This window comes from Telopea speciosissima, chromosome 6 (assembly GCF_018873765.1).
Source record: "Telopea speciosissima isolate NSW1024214 ecotype Mountain lineage chromosome 6, Tspe_v1, whole genome shotgun sequence".
NCBI lineage: Eukaryota > Viridiplantae > Streptophyta > Magnoliopsida > Proteales > Proteaceae > Telopea > Telopea speciosissima.
Window position 1 is genome coordinate 58,665,987 of NC_057921.1, and position 27,761 is coordinate 58,693,747.

Sequence of the window (27,761 nt, forward strand, 5' to 3'; positions counted from 1 at the left end):
AAGCTACCTACGAATATCATTAACTATGGTCCTCACAAAGGACATACAAACATCCAATGTCTGACTTTAAATCCACTCTAATCTGACAGTAAAAATTGTGACTGCGTGAGGATTTTTTCCCATATTAATAATAAGACAAGATTTTCCTTCACCGCCCTGGGAACGTTCAACCACCATCCTAGGGTTCACAAATCCTTATAGGAATTTAGTTTGTTCCCCTAAATAGCCTCTTGATACATCTGCAGGTGAATGAATTCACATTAATCGTGGCTAAAGGAAAACTTGTTCCTTAATAATATAGATTTGCAACGTGTCATGTTTTATAAAGTACCTCCTAAAAAAATCCCCCATAATGTATTGAGTTAGTGGTCGTCCTCTTGAATGATGAAACCTTAGTTACCAAATCTTGTGTGTCTATCTCTCTCCTCTTACAATAGAGGGGCAGGGGAGAGAAGATATATATATATATATATATATATCATTTTTAGAAAGCGGGCTTGAGTGCAATGATAAGGTTACTCCATTACGACCTAGTGGTTGTGGGTTCGAGTTTGGAAACAGCCTCTCTCTCTACCAAATGGGGGTAAGACCGCATACATTATGACCCTCTTCATACCGCCCAATGGTAGGAGGCTTGTGCATCGGGTAGGGCTTTTAAAAAAAAATAATATATAAATAAGGGTGGCAGGGTCCTTTCCCTCTTTTAAAAAATTCCATTTATTGTATCATAACATTCTCGGTCACATGGGAACTCATACAGAGTAGGTTAAAAATGTGGAATTTTCTTGGTTGCCACGTAGGCTATTACTTGGCATATGTCGACGTTGAACTCAATATAGCATCACCAGTGTCGTTTACAAAAGAAAAAGGGCGTTTTAGAAAAGAATAGCGATGCGAAACGAAAAGGGCAAGGCAAGGACAATGGCATTTTTGGCATTACGAAGGCAGAAGATTTAGGATCGTCTTTTTAGTTTCGCGTTCCTGCAAATAAGTGACATACCTTGTCACCCTCTCTATAGCAGAGAGAGGGAAAACCGAAAACCCTGCCCATGTCATCAATTGTTCTTCCTTGTCGAAGCTGGTGCGTAAATTTTCTCGATTTTCTTCTAATTCTTCTTCAAATCTCAACATCTGTTCTCAGTGTTTTTTATGATTGATTCATAGATTTAGATAGTAGAATTTACGTATTTTTTGGGGTTGTTTGATGCTTGGTTGGGATGTTATTGACACATTATAAATGCTTACTAAACTGTTTAGGGATTATGCTGATTGATTTCGTCTTCTTATTGTCTATGGCTTTTCGTGTATTCAAATAACGATTGGATGTTTTAATCCTATGTTCTGAGGGATTGGACACTATATATGTTAATTGATGTTCATCGTTGTGCTGTCTACATCGAGGAATTTCAATGAATTTTCTTGATTGGCGCTGGCTTCTGCTCTCGAATTGCTTCTCTAATGTTTTTGGATTTTCTTCTCTCGTCCTTTGAGCTGATTTCAAGACTGATTAAGGATGATAATTTGTAAGAGAACAAAAGTTTCTGAATTAATTTAAAAATCCCTTGCAGGTTTTCTTCATTACCTTTCTGGCAGTATTCTTGGTAAAAGTATATCGTTGGTTAAGGAGAAAGCTATCGAACTGTTAAGTGTGTTGGCGATCGAACTGTCCATCATCTGTTCCTTCTCAGCTGGTGGTGTCCCAATAGTCATGCTAATTCAGTTCTAATGAGACTTTTGGGGATTGGTTCTGGTCAAGAGGTTGCATTTATAAAAAATAATGGGTGTCAGTTACTTATTAATCTCAGCAATCTGTACGGTGCTAAGCTTGGTAGGGCTTGAATGGTGGACGGAATCCAAACTATACCAATTCAAGTTAGATGGCTCCATTGGCGATAATATTCATTCAGAGAATGCTAGCCATGCACTAGAGCTGCTTTTGGGTTCACATGTCACAATTGCGCTGCTAGCAAATTTTATACTCAACTTATTCATTTTAGTCATTCTCTGTCTTAAGGTAAATTTATTTGATGGACATGGAATTTGGATACATTTGATGTGCGGGACTGGGAGATATTTCATTTGATAGATTAACTACCTGTCCGTATGTAGAGTTAAACAAGGTGTACTGGTGGTAGTATTGCAGTCAAATTGTGTTGTCTTAATCGATTATAGTGTGGTGCTGGTGCTAACTTCCAAAACCTTTTGGCTTTGCTTCTTAAGTTCATAATATTTGTTTACTTCACGAGGTAACGTTTTAAAGGAGATGCCCGGAAAATGTATGGATATAGATGTGGGAGTATAAACAGTTCTATACGATTGCCAGACAGAATTTAAGTAAAAATGATCTTGGGTCAATCTCCAATTTTTTTTTCTGCTATGTCTTCTATTGTAGGTCTTCTCCTATATTTTTAAATTGTTCTTCTATTGTACTTGCAAAATACTATTTTCTGAGTATGAAATATGGATATTTGTTTATATCAAAAGCAAAATGTGTTATCGAACCAGAAGGATTGGTAATAGCTTACACCCTGTAATGCAGTGCTAGCCCTGACCCAGTGAGAGACCAGTTTGCGACAGGATCACAGGAAAAAGGGTAAACCAGATTTGAGAGAATTTAAAAATCCAAAGATCAAAGAGTCTGATTTGTTCAATAAATTGGTTGAGGGTCACATTAATGGGGCAGAACCTCTCAATAATTGATTTGGATCTGATTGTTGGATCTGAAGTTATGGTCTAATCCTGCTGAGAATAGATTCTAGAAGCAGAATCTTAGAACAGTAAATCGATAGCAGATGTTAGAAACATTAGTTCAATAGCCAAAGATGATCAGAACTGCAACAAGCCTCAGCAGAAATGATAGAATACCAATCTGAAACCATATTTTAGAATTCGATTCAAAACAGAGAGAATTAAGAAATCAGATTGGAATTGGGATTCCATGAAATCAGTAGAAAGATCTGGTTTTGAAAACAACGATAAATTAAGGTTTCACACTGATACCCCGGATTTGAAAACAGAATTCAAAAATCAGATTCTAAGATTGACAAATTCAGAATTCCTACTTGAAGAAGCATTGTTGGAAAACAGTGAAGAGATTGGTTTTTGATGATTGATTTTGAAAACAGAGTTGAAATCTAAAGTTATAGACAAGAAACACAACCAATAGATCAATAATTGCTAAGAACAAATTAGGAAGTTATGCACAGTAGAGAGAGATTATGATCTGACCTGAGAACTGAGAAGAAAAGATAAGAAGAACGAGAAACAATGAAAAAAAGGATATGATCAGGAATCACCATCTGATCTGCAAGGCTGGCATCACCTCCAATACCCAACCTTGGAATCCGCACCAAGGGTCCCTGGAATCACCACCAAGGAGCCTTCTGAATCACCACAACAGGGAGGTACTGAATCACATTATAGAACCAGAGGCAAAAACCAAACTTCATTCATCAAATTTTTGTACAAGGCATTTTACTTATGCATAAATAAAAAACTCAGAACAGAAATCAAACCAGGCCTGAAATTCCTCCAGACAATAGCCTACCTTGGGGGTAGTCTATTGCTAGTAAAACTCGGCCTAAAACAAAGGAAAATAACTTTAAATAAGGCTGGATTCATAGAGACCTAATCCATCCTAACAAGAACACTTTAATGACAAATAAAATAACAAGTAAAAGACTCAAACTAAACTAATAAAGGAACTTCCCAAATCCCTACCTCCTGCCCATATTTTAGGTCCATTAAAGTGGTCTATTAGAAAGAAAATCCAGAGGACCAAAGACCCAAAACACATCTAACCCAACCTAAGGCTTATTTCTACTAAAATAAGCCCTCTTCTGTGTTTTATCTGCATCGCCCTGCTGTAAGTTTGTAGCAGTTTCTGCTTCAATTTCCCTAGCTCTGCAAATCCCTGCTTGAGTTCCAGCATGTCAAGCATGTCTAGAAGACTAAATCCTCAAAGTTCTTTCACCTTGAAAGGAGGTGGGTCTGCATAATTCCGTATGTAAGAGGATGGTACTCTGTGTTGAGTCACTTCATGAAATTCAGCGCACACCTTGCAACACAGCTATTTTGCTGCACCTAGTCCTGTTCCCAATAATCAGTTTTGGTATTCGTTGGTGTACAATGAACATATGAATTATGATATTGGTAGACTTATAAGCTTACGTTTCTGAGATGTATAGTAGTTTGATTTGCTTTTGGGTGGTAGATTCAGATGTTTTCAAGTACTGATTCATTAGAGGATTCAACTTTATCATGGCACCCATCACTGAGTGTAGTCCTTCCGCTACCAAAGCCTTCAAACTCATTAAGAGAAAAAATGACCGAGGCTCTAGTATTGCAGATTTGCGGCTACCGGAATTTTATTGATGTTTGAGGTTGCTACAAATGCTTCTAATATTGGCATTGGTGTGTCCTTATGCAAGGAGGCCACCTCATTGCTTTTTATAGTAAAAAGTTGTAGTACAACTGCTAAAACATTGGAGACATAATTTAATTGGTAAGGAATTCATACTCTTCTCTGATCATGAGACACTCAGGCACTTAAGCACTTGCACTCTCAAAGGACGGTGTATAATCGACACTCTTAAGTGGGTGGCTTATCCCCAAGCACTTATATTTGCCTCCAAGTATTAGGCCGGAAAGGAGAACACAGTGGCTGATGCGTTGAGCAGAAAAGTACTTACTTTAAGCATCTTTTCAGCCCAAGTATGGGTATAGATCATATCAAAGAGGAGTACCTTTCAGATTCAGATTTTGCAATTGTTTACCTGACCTTACAGCAAGGGGATACATTTGCAAAATGTTCATTGCATGAAGGATTTCTCTTCCTGGGAACACTCTTATGCTTTCTCAATACATCCTTATGGCAGTACCTTATTCGGGAACTATATGTAGGTGGACTTGGATGACACTTTGGCAAAGCTAAACCCTTTCTCAGGTGGCTGATCTCTACTACTGGCCCCATCTCTAAAGGGACTTTCAACATGTGACAAAAAAGTGTCGTATGTGCTAGCTTGTCAAAGGAGCAAAGTCAAAATACTGGATTCTACTAGCTGCTGCCCGTTCCTCATGCACTCTAGCTTCACATCAGTATGGACTTTGTACTTGGCCTACCCGCTACTCGGGAAAAGCACGATATATTTGTTGTGATGGACAGATTCTCATAAATGGCTCACTTCATACCTTGTTGAAAGCAAGGTTCTAAAACTTAGTCTCGACCATGGTCTCAACCAGGTCAAGTTTACCGAGATCTCGAGATCTCGGCGAGACAATGTATTTTTTTTTTAATGTTTCAGAATTATGTTTCGGTGGGCATATGGCCATATTTGGCTCTGAAACTTTAAGGTAAGCTTGTTTTAGGCTTAATAAACATATTTAAAGGTTTAAATTGAAAAAAAAAAACACCCAATTTGGTGTTCTGGATTTTCACCCTTGGTTGGTAGTAAAGGCTGAACCCTTAATGTAATATTACCTATTCTACACATTGTTTGAATGATTTGAGACATAATTGGCAAGTAAGACAAGTAAATTATGCACATAATATTGAATAATTATTTAAGAAATAGTTAAAGACTTAAAGTTTCTACTACAAACCACAAGATACAATGAAGTGTTCATAATGCATATTACATAGCATAGTTGTCATGGCGTCCTGGCGCTGGAGAAGGTTGCATGGCGACCTACGCCATGGCGTCCCTCTTTGATTTCTTCTTCCCTCTTCGATTTCTTCTTTCCCTCTTCGATTTCTTTCGATTTCTTCTTTCCCTCTTCGATTTCTTCGTCGATTTCTGAATTTTCTTCTTAAAACTTGAGAAACAATAGAGAAAAAATAAAACATGGCTTGAGTATACATCTATTAAAACATTAAAAATAGAGAAAATAAAAAATAAAACATGGTCGACATGCTCGCCATGGCAACGCCATGGCGGGTGACATGTCGATATATCGACGTGACACCCCTCCACCGACTTGGATCGCCGTGACGCCGTGACAACTATGTTACATAGACACCCAACCTAAGTACAATGAATAATACATAAGTCATAGACACCTTACTACCGTAGTCTTCCACGTCTTGACTCCCAAGTCCCAACAATACAATACTGTGACTTTATGAGTACTGAGGAGGTCGAGATTCTTGAAATATTCAAGATTTCACTGATTTCACCAAGATTCTCGACATATTTGAAATCTCGGTCGAGTTTTTTGAGATTTGACATTTTGTTGTTTCGTATCATATCTCGTCTCGACTAGCTTGAGTTTATCGAGATTTCCGAGATCTCGCCGAGATTTTGAACTATGGTTGAAAGACCTATTATGCTAGCCATATTGCAATCATAATTTTCAAAGAAGTGGTATGACTCATAGGTCGAGAACTCGGTTGCGGTACTGGTTTCGCCAACCAAAAAACCGAGTTGGACCGAGATCTCGGCTAGTTGGTGCATTTTTTTAATTTTTTTTTTGAACTTGGTTGATGGTTTCGGTGGGTTTTTGACGTAGTTTGGTCATGAAAGCTGGTATACAGCCTATTTTGGGCCATTTAAACACAGTGGCATTATCAGATTTTGAAAAATTAAAGTCCAAATAGGAGTTTGACTTATTGGAAAACCAGGACAAACACTTATTTATGCCTAATATCATTTAAGTAAATGATTTCAGTTACTTGAGATATTATTCATAAATAAGCAAACCCCCCCCTCCTCTATTTGAATCCAATAAAAATAGTTAAAGAATAAAATCCCAAAAGGATAAAAAGCAACCCCCCAGGTCAAGAACAAAAACTGGATTTTTGGCGTTAGGTGCAATTTTCAACTTTCTAATGCTGGGGTTTTTCTCAATTCTAAAAGTTCCATAAATCTTAATATGGTAAAATATTGCTAAAACCTAGAAGTGCGGTAAAATATTCCTTTTTTTTTTTATGTCAAAAAAAAAGTATTTTCATTCAAAGAGATTTTGACAACATTCGTGCACACCAAATGAAGTTTGACCGGTACATAACTACTTCAATATAAATCAGATTTAAGCAATCTTGGATTTATTGGAAAGTTTTAAAGCAATCAGATTTAATGAGTGATATTTGAGATTGTTCCGCTTCTTTTCTTTCAGTTGGTTTCAATGGAAATTGTCGACCAATTTAATAAAAAATGGCTGATGAAAATGTTAGTTTGGCCTCTCCATGAAACGTAAAATAAAGCATCTTTTGGAAGGACATGAAGTTTCTTACTGTTCAGTTTCAATTTTGGTTTAGGTTTCTTCATTTGGTTTAAACTATCTTTGATAAAATGACATAGAAAAAGTTAAAAATTGAACTCAGGGCAATACTAATTGATAGTTGTTTAGTTCCTTGTTGAACTGTTTAGAAAATGCTTTTTAACTTATTGAAGTTTTTGATTTCTCACTTTCTGAAAGTAGGCAAAAGGTTCTTTGCACAGTCCACATAGGAAAACCTTCCTTTGGGGCAATTCCTACTGTTGGATAGATTGGGCATGGGCTGGATTCAACTATTCAAGGTTCAAGTAATGAAATCGGCAACGGGATCGGTCTCCACCAATTCCGACTCTGATCCAGCTGGAATCAGCCTGATCCCTAGAAATACAGCACGAAATGGCCGGAATCGGAATTGGATCCAACCTATTCCAATCCAATGCCACCGGAATCAGCAATCTAATTCCGATTCCTGAACCACGGCTGGGTTAGCTACGTATTCAATTTAACAGCTGAACTCAGTCACATAGCTCCTGTGTATTGGCATTTTTCCTTGTATTTCAGCTGTCAATCTTCATAAGTTTCATTTTCTTGGTGGATTTTCAAAGCTTTCTCATAAAAATGCCTTTCTAAGTGGGCTGTCCGGAAAACATGTGGATTATATCTAGTAAATATCCTATTCTCACTACCTATATATGCAAACCACATAATAATGACTTTGAAGGGAGCTAACATGTATTCCATTTTATGGCTTTCATTTTTTTTGGATTTAGAAAATCTTATATTTAACTTTGTATAAATATTTCAACATTCTGATAAAAGATCTTTTCTGGCTGTGCATGCAGACTATATTTTTTGTGAAGCTGTATCCATCAGAGGCTCGAAAAGTGGTGGAACGCCTTATTAACTATGTTATTTACAAGGTGATTACGGTTATTATTTTAAAATTTTTATTGGTTAAAGCAAGAGGTATCCCATTTGGTGTAACCCCACTATACTGAAACGTCTCAATGTAAAAGGAAACATAGATGAGAAAAACCAGGCATTGTGATCTTTAAGGAAGAACTAAGACACTACTTACAAAATCTCCTCTCTCATCAAATTCTTCACTTCCTATGCATAGATGTGCATGAATCGTGCCGACCAAATGGAGGACACAATAAACTCTTAATCTTCATGGCTTGTGCATTCTGGTCCGGAACATAAGTGCCTAGAACTGTGTGGGTATTGCTCCAGTGTTCAAAATGCTCTGGAGTCTGCAGATACCACAGAAGGATTGTCCTCTTTATGTATTTCTGTTGCACTTCTCATTACATGCTTATCATCTTTAGGGTACTCTCTTCCTTTCTTGCTTAGTCTCTCTTGGCCTTCTTAATCAATACTATATATAGGGATTTTCTTATTGACATCCCTCAAGGTGTCAAATAATTTGTAACCTTATTTTTTTGCCTTTTTAGTATAATACACAAATTGTTTTCCAATGGGGGTAATAGTGTCATGTCACATATGTAGTCGAAAAATGTGCATGACAATGACACCTTTTGATAATGACATAATGATATGTCACTTTCAACTTATTTTTGACACTGATGTAGATAAATCAGAGAAAATTGGCTTAGTTTTAAGTTGGTTTGGGTTATATGTCAGGCCTTTGGTCCAATGGGTTTTCTTTGCAAGGCCACTCTAATGAGCCTAAAATATGGGTAAGAAGTAGGAATACATGTTTTACTTTATTAATGATTTTAGTTAGAGCCTTAATTATTTTAATTGTTATTGAAGTGTTTTAATTAGGCTGGATAGGTCTCTCTGAGTCCAGCCTTGTTTTAAGCTACTTTTTGTTATTTTACGCAGAGTTTGTCAGTTAAGACTACCCTCAAAGCAAGTGGCTTTCCAGCACTGAAATCTTTTTTTCCGATTTCCTGATTAGACTAGGATTCTGTTTAATCGATTCTGATTTGAATGGCTAGTTCTGGCCTCTGCTATTGACTTAATTACGTGCTGAATTCATTCTGAAATCTATTTTATTTAATCCTATTTTGATATCTGGATTCTGGAACCCTGTCCATTGAATTTGCAGCTCTTGAGTTTTCATAACTCCAGTAAAACTCCCTCATTAACTTGAGATCTTTCCGTTGGATCTATATCACAAATCTGTTCTCCCTATCAAATGAAGGTCTCAAAATGAGTTTCAGATCCATCTGAATACTTTTATTTGATTTTATTTTTCCTGTTGCTAATTAATCTCTCACTAGATCTCACTGGTTCAGGGTTAGCACTAGATTACACACATGAGAGCATTACAAAAAAATATGGCTGACTGTTTCTCTACTTCAAGCAGAGAAGGCATATGTTATTAAACAGCCTTGATTAATATATCATCCACGGCAAGTGAGCATCTTCAAGATGTTGTTCATAGGAAGAACTTGATCTTAGGTGTGGCTTTATCAAAACTTTTCAGGTAGGAAGCAAAAGGTTGATGGTGATTCATGGCATTCATAGCAGGATTTTTCTGAGAAGAATCCACTCGAACTGTTTTCCATATGCTGAGCCTCTCTATGCTGAACTTAGTTCTCGTGAGTATATACCTGAAGTGTGGCAGCGAAGTCCATCTCCCTCTTACCTCTCAAAAAATGACACAAAGTCATCTTCCTGTCAGTGGCAAGCGTTTGAGATTGGGATTTTGGACTGACATATGTACCCCAATCTCCAAGTGGTCAGTAACATAAAATATCTTGTTCACAGCAAATCCTTTGCATATCTGGAAACAGTTGGCACAAGGTTTGCTGTACCCCTTTCCTCCCCAAGGATTTAGGTCTCGGTTTCGCCCCTGGTTTTGCCAGGCCACAAAACTGAGTTCTGCCGAGATCTCAGCGAAATATTGTATTTTTTCCTGTCTCAAGTCGGTGGTGGGTTTCGGTGGCTATGGCCAAGATTGGCCCTGAAACTTGACATCCAACCTATTTTAGGCCTTCTAAATACAATGGAAACATTAGTTTTTACAAATTCAAACCCAAAATGGTAATTTGACTTCGGACCTTAGGTTTGTAGTCTACGGCATACGTGAGGTCTACCCTAGGCTATTCCGCACAATATGTAGAACACATAATTAAAGTAGAAGTGTAAAACAACTTAAATAAGCATTAGGAATTAAAAAAATCAAACTATAAGCCATTTAAGAATTAGGCATCATATTCATAATCATACATGGTGATGGTTTGACGGTTTGTTAATAATTGTTAGAAACTCGGAAAGAGACATAGATTAAACAAATACAAGTGTACTTAAAACTGTTCTTGAGATGCAATGCAGCTCCCTCTCCTGATGTTGATGCTTCAATATTGAATCTCCAAGCTTTAATATTCAGTTGAGGTGAGATTTGCCAAAAAAAAAGCACCAAAACCCTCACCTCAAAGTGTTTTTCCTTCACAGCAAAGCGAGAAGCGAGATTTCGAGTTGAGGTCGAAATCTCGCTGAGAGTGTGGCTTTTTATAGCTTGGTTTGGTTTCGAATCGAATTGAGACCGAGATAAGTTCCGAGATCTCGACTGAGATACTGTCATTTTTCTGTATTGCCACTGGTCTCGTCTCGAGACATGGCGAAACCGTGTGGCTCACTAACAAGGAAGATAGAGTTGGGTTGGGGCCAATGATTTCCCTAATGTATGACCCGGGCAAAAACATGCTCTGACAGTGGAAACTCGTATGGTAGATAAAGTTGGTCCTTACAATGTCAGACCACTTCTTAATTTACTTTCAATAGAAACATAAACGGAGCCTACTGCATGGTCTGGCACCTCTAAATCTTGTTATATGCACTTCAGAACCCAAAGTCAGGAATTGCTAACCACCCTTAAGTTTTACAGTTCCAATTATTCCTCATCAAAACACCTACGAAAAAGGGGAAAAAATAAGTCATTAAAACAGTATTCTCCTGATCAAGGAGTCTTCTGAATGACTAAATCCACCTGCATCTATTGATCAGGCCTTTGACCACCTGGCATCTTTCTCCTTACCAAGCACTCTGATGTCCAACGAGGCAACGAGATAATTATCAGCTCACTGATTGACTTCTTGTTGTTGCCTATTCTGAAACTCTGACTTCTTATCAACTTTGAAAAGTTGGACTAATTTCTGAAACATCTTAACAGTATCTGAAAGTGTAGGTATCTTTTATAAAATTGCAATGCTTTGGTTCATCTTTTATTCATGATTAAATAATTGTTGTACATCCCCATTTACATTTTGCAGGGGACATTTCTTCCATTGGTAATCCCTCCAACGGTATTTCAAGCTTGCATGTGGTTAACGTGGTTGACAGTTCTTTGTTCCTTGAAGGTATCACACATAAATTTGTTGGGAGCTGATGCTCTTACTACTTTCTTGCAGAAAAGGATTGTATGTGTTCTTTATTTATTATCTGTAATGTCTGTATCTGGCCCATAGATGTTCCAAGCATTGGCTAGAGACCGGCTTGAACGGTTGAATGCATCTCCTTCTGCAACTCCATGGACATATTTTCGTGTTTTTTCAGTCTTCTTGTTGGTTCTCTCCATCGATTTCTTCGGGTATTGCTTCATGACCTGCTTTGTTCTTTTATTTTCTTTTTCTAATAAATACCTGCCCTTTTGTTTACAACTTTGCTTTCAGAGATTACTGCTTTTCGTGTCTTAGATTATGTGTTCCGTAGAGAGTAATGAGTTAATTACATAGGTTGCCTTATGAAATGTTTGGATCATTTGGACTCAGCATATTTGTTTTAGAAGTACTTGTCTGAGTATACCCCAGGAAATAAATAAAAACTTTCTAGTAATTGAAAATCTGGAGCAATGGAGTTCAATGGGATGTCATAGGAAGAAGTAAAGGAAGGAAATGGTAAAAGATAAAAACTTGAAACACACCCCCCCCCCCCCCAAAAAAAATAAAAAATTTTGAAGGTGGAACATCTACTTTGCCCTTGCTCATTAGAGGGGTTTTTGAGAGGGCATGCTTTTAAGACGCATCCCCAGTGTTCGTTGCTAGCATCAGTTTCTAATATAAGTAAATCGCCAGCAAGGGGAAAGTAAACCGAAGTGCAAGATTGTTGTATATCATCCTTGATGGACTGAACAATTTGAGAATCTTGGGTGGTCCAAGTAAACTCAACATCTTTCTTTAATTTTAATAAAATGTTCTTTTCTTTGGTAGAAAGATCCTTTATATAAGTTCATCCATAATTAAGAATTCCTAGAAACTGTTGTAACCGTTTTTTATCAATCAGTTCGGTAGGAAAATCTCTGATTTTGACTAAAATATGATCTTGGAGTTGGAGACCTCGATCAGATAAAACCAAACCGAGAAATTCGATTTGAGTTTGTTCTAATTCAATTTTAGTAGGTGACAAAATGATTCCATGTTGTAGGAATAAGTTAGCAATAATTTTGAGATGCTTTTGATGTTCTTCCTGGGATTTGGAAAAGACGAGAATATCATCAATATAAGCAACACAGAAAGGAAGATTGCCAAAAATGGAATCAATCCATTGTTGGAAAATTTGTGGGGCCGTGCATAATCCAAAGGGCATAACGGTCCATTGGTAGTGTCTATTAAAAGGGATGCTGAAAGCCGTAAGAGGTTTAGATTCCTCTGTCAGCTTAATATGCCAGAAACCAGATTAACAGTCAAACTTACTGTAAATAATTGCTTCTTTAGCGCGATGGATTAAGACATCTTTGTGTGAAATGAAGTATCCATCAAAGATAATATTCTGGTTTAACCTTTTGTAGTTGATTACCAGACGAGCCTTACCGCGCTTAATTTCGACATGGTTACGTACCATGAATGCCGGGTAGGTGTGAAGGTTCAATTAATCCATAGTTAAGCTGTTCGGGAATCTGTTTGTCAAATTCCTCAATATCAGGCTTAAAATAGAGAATCGGTTTTACCCGGATAATCTTAAGTGGATGATCCAGTTTAATGGAGCAAAACGGGGCTTTTATCCCAATGTAACAAGGGATAGTCACTAAAATAGGGTTTGAGCATATCATAGATCCAATGGGTTGGTTCTATAATAGAGACGGTGATAGGTTCTTGTGTGAAACCTTTATCACAAACATAAGAGTGAGAAGAAAGTAATTTGAGATCTACAGTGCCTGTAGGATGTTGTATCCGGAAGATACGAGGTAAGATGGTAATAGGCATATAATTGAAAAGAAAATTAGCTCCTAAAATGAAATCACCATGCATAGAGGGAAAGCATGTAATTTTGGGGATTATGAATTCCTCGCCTCCAAGGATAATAGGGATATTTAGAGCTTTGTACTCTAAAGTGATAGAAGGGCCAGAAACTCCGCTGACAAAAACAGGTTTGTCCATTTTGGTCCAGAAATGTCCTGGTATAGCATTATGTTTGCATATACAACCGGTGGCGCCGGTATCCATAAGGACATCGAGGGTATAGGATTTGTAACCAGAAAAAACAAATTGTCCCTTAATATAAGTATAATTTTTAGGACCTTGGTTGGTTGAAAAAATTATATCAGAACCTTCTGCAATGTAGTGATTAAAAATGGTGATGACACCAAATTCTTCTGTTGGCTCATCCGCCGGTTGATTACTTTTGTATAATCGAGGAGGTATGTAGAATCTAGGAGGTATATAAGGGGGACCAGTAGGGGGAGGATGTGGTAAAGGGCGTGTTCCTTTACGAAAAGAAGAGGAAGTGGGACCGAAAGAGTTAGGTGGAGTTGAAGAAGAAGAAGAGGGGCCTGAAATGGAATTTCTCCGTTTCATGTAGAGGTTGTTGCCAGAGGATTGTAGTTCAAAGGTGGGATGTTGTTCCAACCTAAGACGGTAGAGGGTGTCAAGGATATCAGTAATTAACCATTCTTTTGGTAATTTAATATCCCGCCAATTGAGAACTCGAGGTTGAACTTCTGATTCAAAGGGTCGAGGTTCAAAAAGCTCCACGAATTTTTTATCGGGAGGAGGAAGAAGCTTAATAGAGGTGACGTTTGTCAACTCGTGTAAACATTTCCAGCTAACTGCAAGATTGTGGCAATCAGCCTTCATGCCGGTCCATCCGGTCTTAATTTTCAAAACCACGGAATCACAAAGATTTGGGTCATGGATGGAAATAAAGAAATTTGGTTTGAGTTAAAACCAAACCGATTTATTGACCATATTTGACTCGATTCCACCAATAAGGGCATTGAGTGGCTCTTTGAGGAATCTTTTATAAAAAATGGCCGCCACGATAGGTGTGTCTATTCCTTGGCGGAAGAGTGCAGTGAGTTCAACCTGTATGAGACCAATATGAATATATCTCAATTTAGAATGTTTTTTAATTAACCGCTTGATTTGTTCAGGGTTAAAAAGGTTGATCTCAAGATTGGCATCGTCCGTTGATTGAGCCGTGGTGTTTCCACTGGCTTGATCAAAGAACCGATTACTCCAGAGGTTCAGCTTTGATAGCTTATAAACCTCACTATTTGTGATCTCTTTAATTTTGTCAAAGAGATTAAGGTCAAAAGAAACGTCTTCTCTAACAAGATCATTAAGAGAGACGGAAGCTGTTTCGGCCTCAGAAATTTTGGTAATTTCAATGGTAGGGGAAGAAGTAGACTCGTTAGTCATAAAAACGAAATCGTCCTCGGTATCAAAATCAATTTCAGATTCGGAAATTAATTCATAAAGAAGTTCTGTTGGATCAGTAACCTCAGAAAAGTTAAGGACATCATAATTAAATTCGTCCAGAAATTTAATCATTTTTCTGGCATTTTTATTTTTGTTCGGACATTCATTTGCAAAATGCCCTTTTTCATTACACAAGTAACAAGTACAGTTTGACTTGTTCTTTTTAGGGTAAGAGTTATTCTTCTTGCTGATAAACCGTTTTTTGGTAAACGTTTTACCTTTCTTTTATGATGAAAAGTCTTTTGTGTTAGATTTTAGGTTGAAGAAGGAGAAGAGAAGAAAGAGAAGAGAGCAGCCACGGTTTTGGTGTTCAAGTGTTCTGTCTCTAACCTAGAGACTAACATGCTTATTTTGAAAAGAATAGTAAATTACACCTAGGCCCTTGGCCTTATATAAATGACAAAAAATAAGAAAATAATACAAGGGGATATTTACACATATACCCCTGATACAATACAGGCATTCTTAACACTCCCCCTCAAGTTGGGTGGTATATGTCATACATACCCAGCTTGTCTAACATAAAACTAAAGTGATTGGAGCCAAGTCCTTTGGTGAAGATATCAGCCACTTGTTCATTCGTCTTCACAAAGGGAGTACAAATAGCCTTAGAGTCTATTTTCTCCTTAATAAAGTGTCTGTCAACCTCAACATGCTTTGTCTTGTCATGTTGAACTGGGTTGTGAGCATTACTGATGGCTGCCTTGTTGTCGCAATATAGACTCATAGGTTCATTGTCTCAAACCCCAATTCTTGGACAAGCTTCTTCAACAACAAGACTTCACACACACCATGAGCCATGGCTCTAAACTCTGCTTCAGCACTTGACCTGGTTACCACTGGTTGTTTCTTACTCCTCCAGGTGACCAAATTGCCTCCAACAAAGGTACAATATCCAGATGTGGATCTCCTATCGGAGATAGACCCAGCCCAATCAGCATCTGTGTATACTTCAATTCTCAAGTGACCATTCCTAGAGAAGAGAAGACCTTTTCCAGGGCATGACTTCAAATACCTGAGGATCCTATAAATTGCATCAAGATGTCCCATCTTGGGTGCATGCATAAACTGACTCACTACTCCAACAGCATAGGTGATGTCAGGTCGGGTGAGTGAGAGGTAGATAAGTTTACCTACTAACCTTTGATACTTTTCAGCATCCACCAAAGGTTCACCTGTGGTTTTGCTCAATAGGGGAGGAGATTGGTTTGCATCCTAAGTAGCCTGTCTCCTTAAGTAGATCAAGAACAAACTTCCTTTGGCAAACATTGATCCCTTGCTTAGATCTTGAAACTTTAATCCCCAGAAAATACTTCAATAGACCAAGATCTTTGATCTCAAACTGCCGAGCCAAATAAAGCTTAAGCTTTGAGATTTCAGCTTCACTGTTTCCCGTGACCACAATGTCATCAACATAAACAATGAGAGTTGTAATAGTGTTGCCCTTCCTCTGTATAAACAATGTGTGGTCAGCTTGACTTTGAGTGTAGCCATTCTGTAGGAGGGCTTGTCTGAACCTCTCAAACTAAGCCTTAGGAGACTGTTTGAGTCCATAGAGAGCCTTCCTAAGTCGACACACTTTCCCATTATCACCAGGATGCTTGAACCTAGGAGGAGAGTACATATATACTTCTTCTAGGTCACCATATAAGAATGCATTCTTCACATCAAGTTGGTACAATGACCAATCAAGATTTGCAGCCATTGAGAGAAGTACACGGATGGAGTTATGGTTGGCCACTGGAGCAAAGGTTTCTTGATAGTCAATGCCATACACCTGTGTATACCCCTTGGCGACAAGTCTTGCCTTATACCTTTCCACAGTACCATCAGACTTGAACTTGACTGTGAATACCCATCTGGACCCAACCGGGATTCTCTCTTTAGGGATTTCAACAAGATCCCAAGTGTGATTCTTCTCAAGAGCCAACATCTCTGTGTTCATTGCTTCTCTCCATTTTGGATCTGCCATAGCCTCTGTTACATTCTTGGGAATAGAGATGGATGAGATAGCCACAGTAAAGGCTTTACTTGTAAGGGAGATAGAATCATAGGAAACAAACTTGGCAATAGGATTAGTGCATGCCTGAGTTCCCTTTCGGTGAGCAATAGGAAGATCTAAGTCTGAGAATGGAGAATTAGAGGAAGGTATACCTGTCTCAACTGATGAAGGCTCAGGATGAGGAGACGAAGAAGGATTTTGGCAGGTCTTCTTTATAGGAAGCCATGAAGGAGGATTTCTCCTATCCTTCATATACACCAATAACTCCCCCTGTTCTCTGTTTTCCTGTGCACTAGGAGGCTCCCCCTCAACAACAATATCCACAGAATTTTTCTTCCCTTTGTCAAGCTGGAAAGGAGAAATAGGAACAAGAGAGGAGAAAGGAAATAACACAAACTCGGGAACCTCTTCACCTTCAACACCACCACCACACTCCCCCTGAATAGGGGACTGAAAATACGGAATCTTTTCAAAGAAATGAACATCCTTGGAGAGGAGCCACCGACAGGTAGGAGGATGATAGCATTTATACCCCTTTGAGGTGGAGGAATACCCAAGAAAGATGCACTTCGGGTCCTTAGGATCCAATTTAGTGCGGGCAGATTTGCTAATATGGACATAGCAAATACACCCAAACACCCTTGGAGGGAGAGAAAAAAAAGAGGACCTTGAAGGCAAGAGATCAAGAGGAACCTGGAAGTTCAAGACACTAGAAGGCATGTGATTAATAATAAGAAAGACAGCAGTGAGTAAAGCATCAGACCAAAAAGTTTTTGGAAGATGCATGGTAAACCAAAGTGATCTAGTCACTTCAAGGAGATGGTGATTTTTTCTTTCAGCCATCCCATTTTATTGAGGGGTATCAACACAAGCCACCTGATGACAATGCCATGGTCAGAAAAAAAGGTTTCCAAACCACTATTCATATACTCCCCACCTTTGTCTGAGCGGACAATTTGGATCCGAGTTTGAAATTGGGTATACACTAACTCATAAAAGTTTGTAAATGCAACATGGACATCACTCTTATGTTTCAAAAGAAAAACCCAAGTAACCAGAGAAAAGTCATCAATAAAAGAAACAAAGTAGCGGAAGCCACGCAAAGAAGTAACAGGGGAGGGCCCCCAAACATCAGTATGGATAAGATGAAAAGGTGAAGTAGATCTATTACCATTAGATGCATAAACTGTTTTACAACTTTTGGCAAATAGACAAGGTTCACAATGAAAAACATGCGAGACAGGAAAAGAAGTAAACAAATGTGGCAACTGTTTCCTCATAACAAAAAAGGAGGGGTGCCCCAAGCGACGGTGCCATAGCAGAATATCCTCCTGAGTACGTCCACCTTCTTGCCCACAAACATAGGACTGAGCTTGCAGAACAGGGTAAGTACCAGTCTCCAAAACATACAAGCCATTAGATTCACGACCACTGCCAATCATCCTCTTCGTCACCAAATCCTGAAAAAGACAATGGGTAGGAAAGAAGGTGACAAAGCAGTTCAAAGATCTAGTCAATTGACTAACAGAAAGAAGGTTAGTGGCAAAGTTGGGAACATGAAAAACAGACTTCGAGGGTAAAAAAGGTGCAACTTGGATATCTCCCTTACCAAAAATAGAAGAGAAGGTACCATCAGCAATTTTTACCTTATCTTTCCCAGAACAAACAAAATAGGAATTATATAGCTGTGACCTACCAGTCATATGATCTGTGGCACCTGAGTCAATGACTCAAGAGGTGAGGCCGCAGGAGGAAGCCTGCAGTGCAGTGGAAGAACCGGTGGCAGAGGAACCTGAGGACGTGGCAGAGGAACCATCCAAATGAGCCACAATCTGGCGAAATGCAGCAATGTCCTCCTTGGAAAGAGAGGATTCATCAGATTCAACAACTCCAACATGAGCCTTAGGCCCTTTCTTCCGCTGTCCTTGCCCTCCAGATGAACCAGCAGGGGGCTTCCCATGGAGATCCCAGCAAAAATCCTTAGTATGCCCATTCTTGCCACAATGGTCACATAGGAATCTACCCTTCACAGCTCCCTTAGCAACCCCTTTATCGGCCCCCTTGGTGGAGTCCTGAGGGGGAGTGGAAGAAACAAGTGCAGAGTGCTCAACAGTGGGAGCAGTCCCCATAGCACCCCTACGGGTCTCCTCACTCTGTAGATATCCAGACACCTCCTCCAGTGAGGGAAGACTTGGACGGCCAAGGATTTGCACCTTAAGAGGCTCAAAATCAGCATTAAGACCTCCAAGAAGAAATAAGACCCTCTCTCTCTCAAACAACCGATGCACCTTGACCTCATCAGCAGGGCATAACTGGAGATCTCTATAATGGTCATACTCTTCCCACAGGCCCACAACAAGGCTATAGTATTCAGAGATACTTCTCTCACCCTGGCGCAAGCTGACAATCTATTGGAGAAGTTGGTTCACCTTAGTAGAGTCCCCATGATGCAGATTCATCATCAAATAGGGCTTGTTTCATTGGGAATAAGTGTAGGGTTGGGATATATATATGTTGGGCCTTTGTTCCCAAGGGTTTTCTATGTATTAGGCCACTTTAGTGGGCCTGAAATAGGGGTATATAGGTTGCATACGGGATTAGCCCAATACTCAATTTTTATTTTGTGTTTTTAATTGAACCGGTTTAAATTGGTTGCATCCAATTGGTTCAATTGGTCTAATTTAAGTGAAGTGATCCTATTGGCTAAGAGGTTCTTATATCCTATTGGCTAAGAGGTTCTTATATCCTATTGGCTACTAGGGAATCTTCTTTATTTTAAGTAGTTTAAGTTGTTTTAAGTCATTAGGACTCTATTTTGAGTCTATTTGAGTTTCCTAGTTGGTTTAAGTTGCCTAATAGGTTAGGGATAAGGTTAGGCCATTCCTTTTTAGTGTCTAAGTCTATTTTTGAGTCTTCTATATAAGTTTGTAAGGGAGGCCAGCATGATACACGAATTTGATTAATGAAAAAGCTTTTGTTTGCTGCCATAGCTGCTGCTCTGCTCTGTTGAGTGAACCTTGTGAGTAATATCAAGGCTACCTTGTGGGTAATATCAAGGTGAAGGGATTGGTGGACTCCGATCGACTCCTTGCATCTTGTAGATCGGGAGGTCTTTCTTCTAGTTCTTCAAAGCTGCTACCATTGAAGATTTAATCTTTCAAGTAAGTAGTTTATTAATTCAGCATTTAACCTTCTTCTTCTAATCCTCTAACCTAAGCTCCATCTACGCCTATTATCACCCCTTCCATTAATCCATTAGAACCCTAAAACCCTAAATCTAATTCTGCCCTAAATTGCAGAATTTTGTAACTCATCCAAACCCTAACTTCTTTATACCAAAATAACCCCCTAGACCTGCCCATTAATACCCTATAAACCTCTTTCCTAAAATCTGCCCCTAAACCCTAGATCTTACAAACAGTCCATTTTCATAAGGCATCCTACCCAAAACCCTAGAATTCCAACCTCAACCAAATTTGATCCAACTTATACCATTAGACTCATAAAATTCTGCACATCATTACCAAATAAAACCCTAAGTCGAAACCCTAACCATAACCCTAATTCTGCCCTAATTAGCCTAAGCTATCCCAATCGGCCAGCCTTGTTAAGAGATCCTATTACCCTGGTTCCTAGTGGGATTACTCCTACCTAGGACTACATTACCCCAACCCGATCAAAAATACGGGCCACACTATCCCAAATGTCCTTGGCAGTCTCCTTGCCCATAAATCTTCTTCCAATCTCAGGCTTTATGGAGAAAAGAAGCCAGGCCATCACTAAGGAATTCTCAGAGTCCCACTTGGGATACCCTTGCTCAGTCGGAAGAGGGGCCTGTATACTACCATTGATGTAACCCATCTTTCCCCTACACCGGAGAATCAATTTCATGGACCGGGACCAATCCAAATAGTTGTGGTTCTCAAGTTTGGCAATAGGCAGTTGGATATTGGGACTCTTAAAGGAGGAAGGAAGAAATGGGGCTGTTTGGGCTGTGTCTACAAGAGGCAGGGGTGTTGCAGCATCTTTGTCACCCATTTTGACCTTTAATCAAACACTTGATAGGCCCAAATAACAAATATCTCAACCACAACAACAGTCCCACAAATACAGCAATAGAAAACCAGGAAAAACAGAGATAAATAGCCTGAAAATAGGCCTTTAAATCCCTAAAAACTGATCAAACAACCATGGAGTAAGGATGAGTATTGTTCCTTACCAAAAAACTATTCAAATAGACCAAAGAAACTGGTCAAACAAGAACCTATTGAAGCAACAAGAGCCAAAAACCACTGCAGCTGGCGGAAAACAGAGGCAGAACAGCCTGGCCGAGATTCCCTTCTACTCCTTGGGTGCTTCCAAGAGATGTGGGAGGACACAATGAGAAGAAACAAGACCTCCACACGAAACTAGAGCACTTGGTTGCTCCGTATTTGGACTGCAGACAAGAGAGAAACAGGTCTGAGAAGGTATGCTATTTTCCTTCACAGAGACTGTCCAAACAATCTTCGATCACCTTCAAACTCCAGGAGCAAACAGCTCTGATACCATGTTAGATTTTAGGTTAGATTTTAGGTTGAAGAAGGAGAAGAGAAGAAAGAGAAGAGAGCAGCCACGGTTTTGGTGTTCAAGTGTTCTGTCTCTAACCTAGAGACTAACATGCTTATATTGAAAAGAATAGTAAATTACACCTAGGGCCTTGGCCTTATACAAATGACAAAAAATAAGAAAATAATACAAGGGGATATTTACACATATACCCCTGATACAATACAGCCATTCTTAACATTTTGGTGTAAAGGGTTTCCATCTATATCTCTTGTTGGAAAACCGTTTGGTTTTCACCTGATGTTTCTTAAAATAATTTGGTTTGGTACCAAATTCAATTTCATTTTTGAGCATATCTTTACACAGACCGGGTGAGATCTTGTGCTTGATCGCTTTAGCTGCCCTAGCTTTAAGGTAGTGGTCAAGAATATGTCGGAAAACAAAGTTTATCCGATTTCCCAATGTATCACTACTTTTGGTAGTATTGATAAATTCAGGATAGGTAGTATAACAAAGTTCGTCCCAAGGTGGGGGTAACTTAGGGAAGAATTGATTGCGCCAGTATTCGGACTTGGTAGAATCAAGTAACTGATAGAGGCTCATATATTTTTTAGAAAAAGCCTCGAACTCATCAAGATTGTTTAACTTAATTTTGGTTAAATTAAACGTGACATCCTCGATAAGTTTATCAGGGGCATGAAAACCACAAAATTCTGTTTTTATGATTTTCGTAAATTCGACTAAATTTTTTTCAAAATAGGTTTGTAAAATAATAAGGTTAGTTTTGGCAAGTTTGCCTTCCTCAGTTTGGTCAAACTTTTTGATGAATTGCAAAACATCTCCCTGTAGGGAACCACTGAGGTATTCTATGAATTTCTCTGCCTGCCAAGTAGCCTTGTTGTTAGCTATGAGAATGGCAAAGGTTTGTGCCCATTCGTTTATAGCCTTATCAAAATCCTTGAAAGGTATATGGGTCAAGTCGAGGTAGGTGCCTCCAGAAGCTAACCCATACTTGTGTAAGTCATCTTTTCTGGTGTAAAAGCCCTCCGTTTCGGTTGCGAAAACAGATTTTTGTGGTTTTCATGCCCCTGATAAACTTATCGAGGATGTCACGTTTAATTCTAGCAAATTCACTCCTGCTCAAATTAATTATCTTATTTATGAAAAGGAAATTCTTGCATTCGTAAATGCTTTGCAACGATTTAAGATTTACCTTATTCCTGAAAAATTTCTTATACGCACTGACAATCAAGCTGTAAGAGATTTTCTCAAATCTAAAAAATGGGAAGAAAATTCTCGACGGATTAATTGGTACAACACCATTAATCAATATTCATCTGAAATTGTTCATATTAAAGGTACTGACAACTTTTTGGCTGATTATCTTAGCAGAGATGAATCCTCGCCCTCCGGACAACGACAAAGGTAAACTCGCCTATGGAAGTAACAAGAAAAAATCTTCCAAAGGAATACTTCCCTTCCCCTCTCGTCCTGGCGGAATACTCATCCGAGATCCCCAATCAGCAGTTGCAGCTCCTACCCAAAGGACTGCTTTTGGAGCATACAGTCCTACCCCAAGGACTGATTTTGTTCGAATTCCTGCCACCACAGCAGAATTCACTCCATCCGTTTTTCAACCTTACAGTCCTTATTTCTACTCAGGAAATAGTCAAGAACAGGACAGTCAGGATCCTTTTTATTTATGGAACATGACCCCAATCAGCTATTCACAGGCAGTACAACAATTGCCAGCAATGACTAATGTTCCATCTTCTTTCTCTCGGTCTAATACACAAACGACCGATTTCCTCAGACATGATGGGGTACCTACCAAATGGTACGAACTAATCAATAATCTCTGGCATGCACATTTGTTCGAACAAAAGAAACCTTTCAGGACAATTCTAACTCAGTTTTCTAAATCTCTAGGAGCTTTCTACCAAAAACACCTAGATTTTCAAAACATTGTTCTTGACTCAATTAAAACAAATTGATTGGGATGATATTGTTTCTCCTGAGAAAGTACACACCTTTCTCCGTATTTCTGATTTTGTTGATAATAATCTAAAAGACCCCCTTTTCCACAAAATTAGAAAAATATGTTATATGAAAAAGCACGGGATACCCGTCCCCGCGAAATCTTCCCATTGATACAACGTCAATGTGATGAAGAACAATATTTTCTCTACAAAAAGTTTATGCTTGACTTTCCTAAAAGCATTTTTCGTACACATCATCAACAGCATCGACTTATCTTCTACCCCGGACATGAACCCTGGAGTATTGCTGCTGTTGAATGGGGACTCGTCGGACAGTTAGTTTTCCAAAGCGACTGTACACAGGTCCTCGATCAGTTACCCATGATGATTCGCACCATGGTTGCTTACGCCACTTCCAATTGGCGATTCTCCGGTGGTCTCGAATTCACCATTACTAGTACGTTGGGATGGCGACAGAGAGAACACTTCTTCCAGCCATATCAAATCTGGTTTTCATGCCCCTGATAAACTTATCGAGGATGTCACGTTTAATTTAACCAAAATTAAGTTAAACAATCTTGATGAGTTCGAGGCTTTTTCTAAAAAATATATGAGCCTATATCAGTTACTTGATTCTGCCAAGTCCGAATACTGGCGCGATCAATTCTTCCCTAAGTTACCCCCACCTTGGGATGAACTTTGTTATACCAGATAAGAGTAAACAGTGAACAAGAAAACAAGAAGAGAAGAAGATGAAAGAAAGGAGAAGAAAGAAGAGAGAGATGTAGCGAGAACCAAGGGTTGGAGGCTCTCGGTTAGAATGAATACCTAAACCAAGAGCCCCACAATGCTTTAATATAAAAGAATTAAATTACATGGACAAAAACACCCCTGGTCCACCCTATGTCTAAACAGTATATAAAAACAATAAAACACAAAATATCCAAGATACCCAAAAATACCCCTTGCGCCAACTTAACATTCCCCTCAAGCTTGAACGTCTATATCTCCCATGTTCAGCTTGGAACAACCTTCAACAAAGGCAGGACGAAACGAAGTTTTAGTGAATATATCACCCAACTGATTCTCAGAAGAAACATATGGAGTAGAGATCAACTTCCTCAACATAGAATTGCACACAAAATGGCTATCAACCTCAATATGTTTGGTTCTCTCATGAAACACTGGATTACGGCTGCTTGATTATCACAAAACATATCTATAAGTTATATTTGAGCACCCAAGCTCTTGAATAGATGACCTCAGCCACATTAACTTGACTGCAGTATGAGCCATGACTCGATATTCAGCTTCAGCAATTGATTTTGGTACTATAGACTGCTTTTTATTTCTCCATGTGAGCAAATTTTCACTAAAAAATGTACAATGGCCACTGGTTGACCTTCTGTTTAATGTAAGGCTAATTTACAAGTAAACTAACCTAGAATTACCCACAAGACAATGAAATTCAAGCATTATTCCCAAACCGCAGACCCAGTCTAAGCTGAGTCAGAATTAGAAGGCAACTCAGTTCACCTATATGCCACCAACAGATGGACCTGAGATTCTGATCGATCTTAGGTCTATTTATAAGGAACCAGCCCTCCAAATTTGGCCCTGTTCTGATGCACAGATAAGGAGATGAAGCCTGGTTACAGAATTACAAAGTAAACTGTAACTAGCAAACCAGCAGCAGGAATGACTCCAAACTTGGATCGAAGGTAGGCCTCAATGATAGGAAGTAATCATCCAAAACTTAGCTGATTCAGATCTGTAGTTGCAAGGCTGTGGAGATCTGAAGTTGTAGCAAAATCTGGGCAGAGAAACCCAAATCGCAGGAGTGTAGTAGTTCTCCTATTGGCAGTGTGCAACAGCAGCAAGCTTGGGTGATGATTAAGAGAGGATTCAGGTCTTCAAAAGGTGCTATTTCAGTAGTTTGTTGCAGTCTCACAGTAGCAGCAGCAGAGGAGATCGATGGGAGTGAAGAAGAAGATAGAAGGGATAGATAGATAGGGAATAGGGGTCGGCTCTCTCAGCCTCTCATCCTCTCTCAGGACATTAAATTGCTAAAAGCAAGCTTTGCATTCATCAATAAATCGTTGGGGAGACCCCTTGGGTCTATTACAATATATAGAACTAAGTGACTAAAGATAAAACAAAGAGTAACTTGCTGCCTAAGTAACTATAACTTAGTTGTTGTTAGACAACTATTACAAGGACAATATTGACCTGCTAAAATAGAAACGAAGATGCTGAAACTAAAAAGGAAAGTAACTTAACTATTTAACTCACTAACTTGTTACCCAAGTCAACTAAAAATAGAACCAAAACTGAATTCCTAAATCCCCCACGCATAGACAAAATTGAATCTTCCAATAAAGCCTTCATGCAATCTGGTCTTGGGCCCCACAGGATCTTCTAATAACATTCCCACCTAGGAAATATGGCTGTGACACTGTTCATGTGAACAGTACCACGTAATAGCACCTCAGCACTCTCAGATCCAGTCAATCTGCATCAAAATATTGTAAAACAACCTAACACAATATAGAGAAGAATGGAAATCGCAAACACAATCACACAATGCGCACAAGAATTTACGTGTTTTGGCAAGGTTGCCTACGTCCACGGTGAGATGAGATCTGTTTCACTATCAATGGAGAATAGGGTTACAGTCGCTCGTTCCTCACGCCTCTCTCAGCTTTTTCAATACAGCGAAAGAACTCTCGCTATAGATTTATAGCGAAAACCCTATACAGGAAATTTACCGAAATACCCATATAGTCCTTAAAAAATTTCCTCGGGGGCTACCGCCCCCAAACCCCCACCGTACCCCGCGATAGTCCCTGGAGGCTCCACACAACAGTCCATCATCAGAAATCAAGACACCAAAACCTCAACAAATATCCAATCAAATCAGCACACTTGTTAGGCCTATAAATAAGACCCTTTCAGTAGAACTCTTAAGATATCTCATAATACATCAGACTACCTGCAAATGAGACTTTTAGGTGACTCCATGAACTGACTAATAACACTGACAACAAAAGATATATCAGGCCGAGTTACTGTAAGATATAGATATATAAGTTTGTTAAGTCGTCTATACTGATTTTTGTCAACAAGATCTTCGCCATCATGTATCCCAAACTTCTGATGTGGGTCCATGTGATGCAGATTTATCACCAAACTAGGCTTCTTTGCTTAGGAATAAGTCTAGGGTTGGATTATATACATGTTGGGCCTTTGATCCCATGGGTTTTTTTATATAGTAGGCCACTTTTATGGGCTTAAAATATGGGTAATTAGGTTGCATACGGGATTAGTTGTTTTAGTTCCATACTTAGTTTTATTTTGGTGTTTTTGTTCATAAATTGATCCGGTTTAACCAGTGGTTCAATGTAAGTGATTTTAGTAGTTTTCTTTTAAGTGTTTAGTGGGGCTGGATTAGGACTCTGTTTGAGTCTATTTCAGTTTCCTAGTTAGTTTAAGTTACCTAATTGGTTAAGGATTGGGTTAGGCCTTTCCTTTTTAGTGTAAGAGTTTATTTTTGAGTCTTTTATATAAGGTTGTAAGGGGGGCAAGTATTGAATACGAATTTTAATATTTATGAAAAGCTTTTTGCTGCTCTTCTTCTCCATTGAAGATTTTTGTCTTGTGTTTGATCAACGCTGGTGGGATTGGTGTTTGATCCAATCGACACCTTACGGTGTGAAGCCCGAGTGGTTCGTTCAAGCTCTCTTTGTTCTTTTGAAGCCCTACTTTCAAGTTCAATTGGAGTTTTGATTTTTATTCAAGATCTACAATCAAACAAGCTGCTGCCAAGGAAATTCTGCAACAACAGTGAGTTTGATGCATCCCATCCCTTACAATTCTTCTTTTAATCCTCTCACAGCCCAAACCCTAAGATTTCCTCCTTATGTTTTCAATTTTTCCAATACCTAAATTCTGCTCAGACCAAACCAGCCAGCCAAATTACACCAAACTTTGATCAAATTCTCCTCTCATACTAGGGAAAACTTGATCCAAGTTGGTCCCTTATTTGACCATCATAAACCCTAAAAATCCATCTTTTCCTCTAAAACCCGAAACCCTAACCCTAACCTGGCTGCCGATTCTAATTAAAAGGCCTACACAGCTAGACTTGTTAAAACTTAAGAAGACCTTCACTGGAAGACTCCCCTACATCAACTTAGCATAACCCTACCATTAAACCCTAGGTCCCATTAAACCCTAACCCTAATTTAACCAGAAACACCTATTTTGACCTATTCGAACCACCCTGTTCATGGCAGATCCTGGTTATTGGCTTCTAGTTGGTCTCCTACCAATCTAGAACTACATTACTAT

General features: G+C 38.9%; 1 protein-coding gene across 1 annotated transcript in view; it reads left to right on the plus strand.

Moving 5' to 3' along the window:
- The first annotated feature begins 1,578 nt into the window (after positions 1-1,578).
- LOC122664356 (E3 ubiquitin protein ligase RIN2-like) overlaps positions 1,579-27,761 on the plus strand; it is a 36,335-nt gene continuing 10,152 nt past the window's right edge. Inside the window, exons 1-4 of the mRNA XM_043860134.1 lie at positions 1,579-2,014; positions 8,058-8,135; positions 11,460-11,546; positions 11,655-11,776. Coding sequence (XP_043716069.1) covers positions 1,778-2,014; positions 8,058-8,135; positions 11,460-11,546; positions 11,655-11,776 — 524 coding nt within the window. The 5' untranslated portion in view covers positions 1,579-1,777. The remainder of the gene's footprint in view (positions 2,015-8,057; positions 8,136-11,459; positions 11,547-11,654; positions 11,777-27,761) is intronic.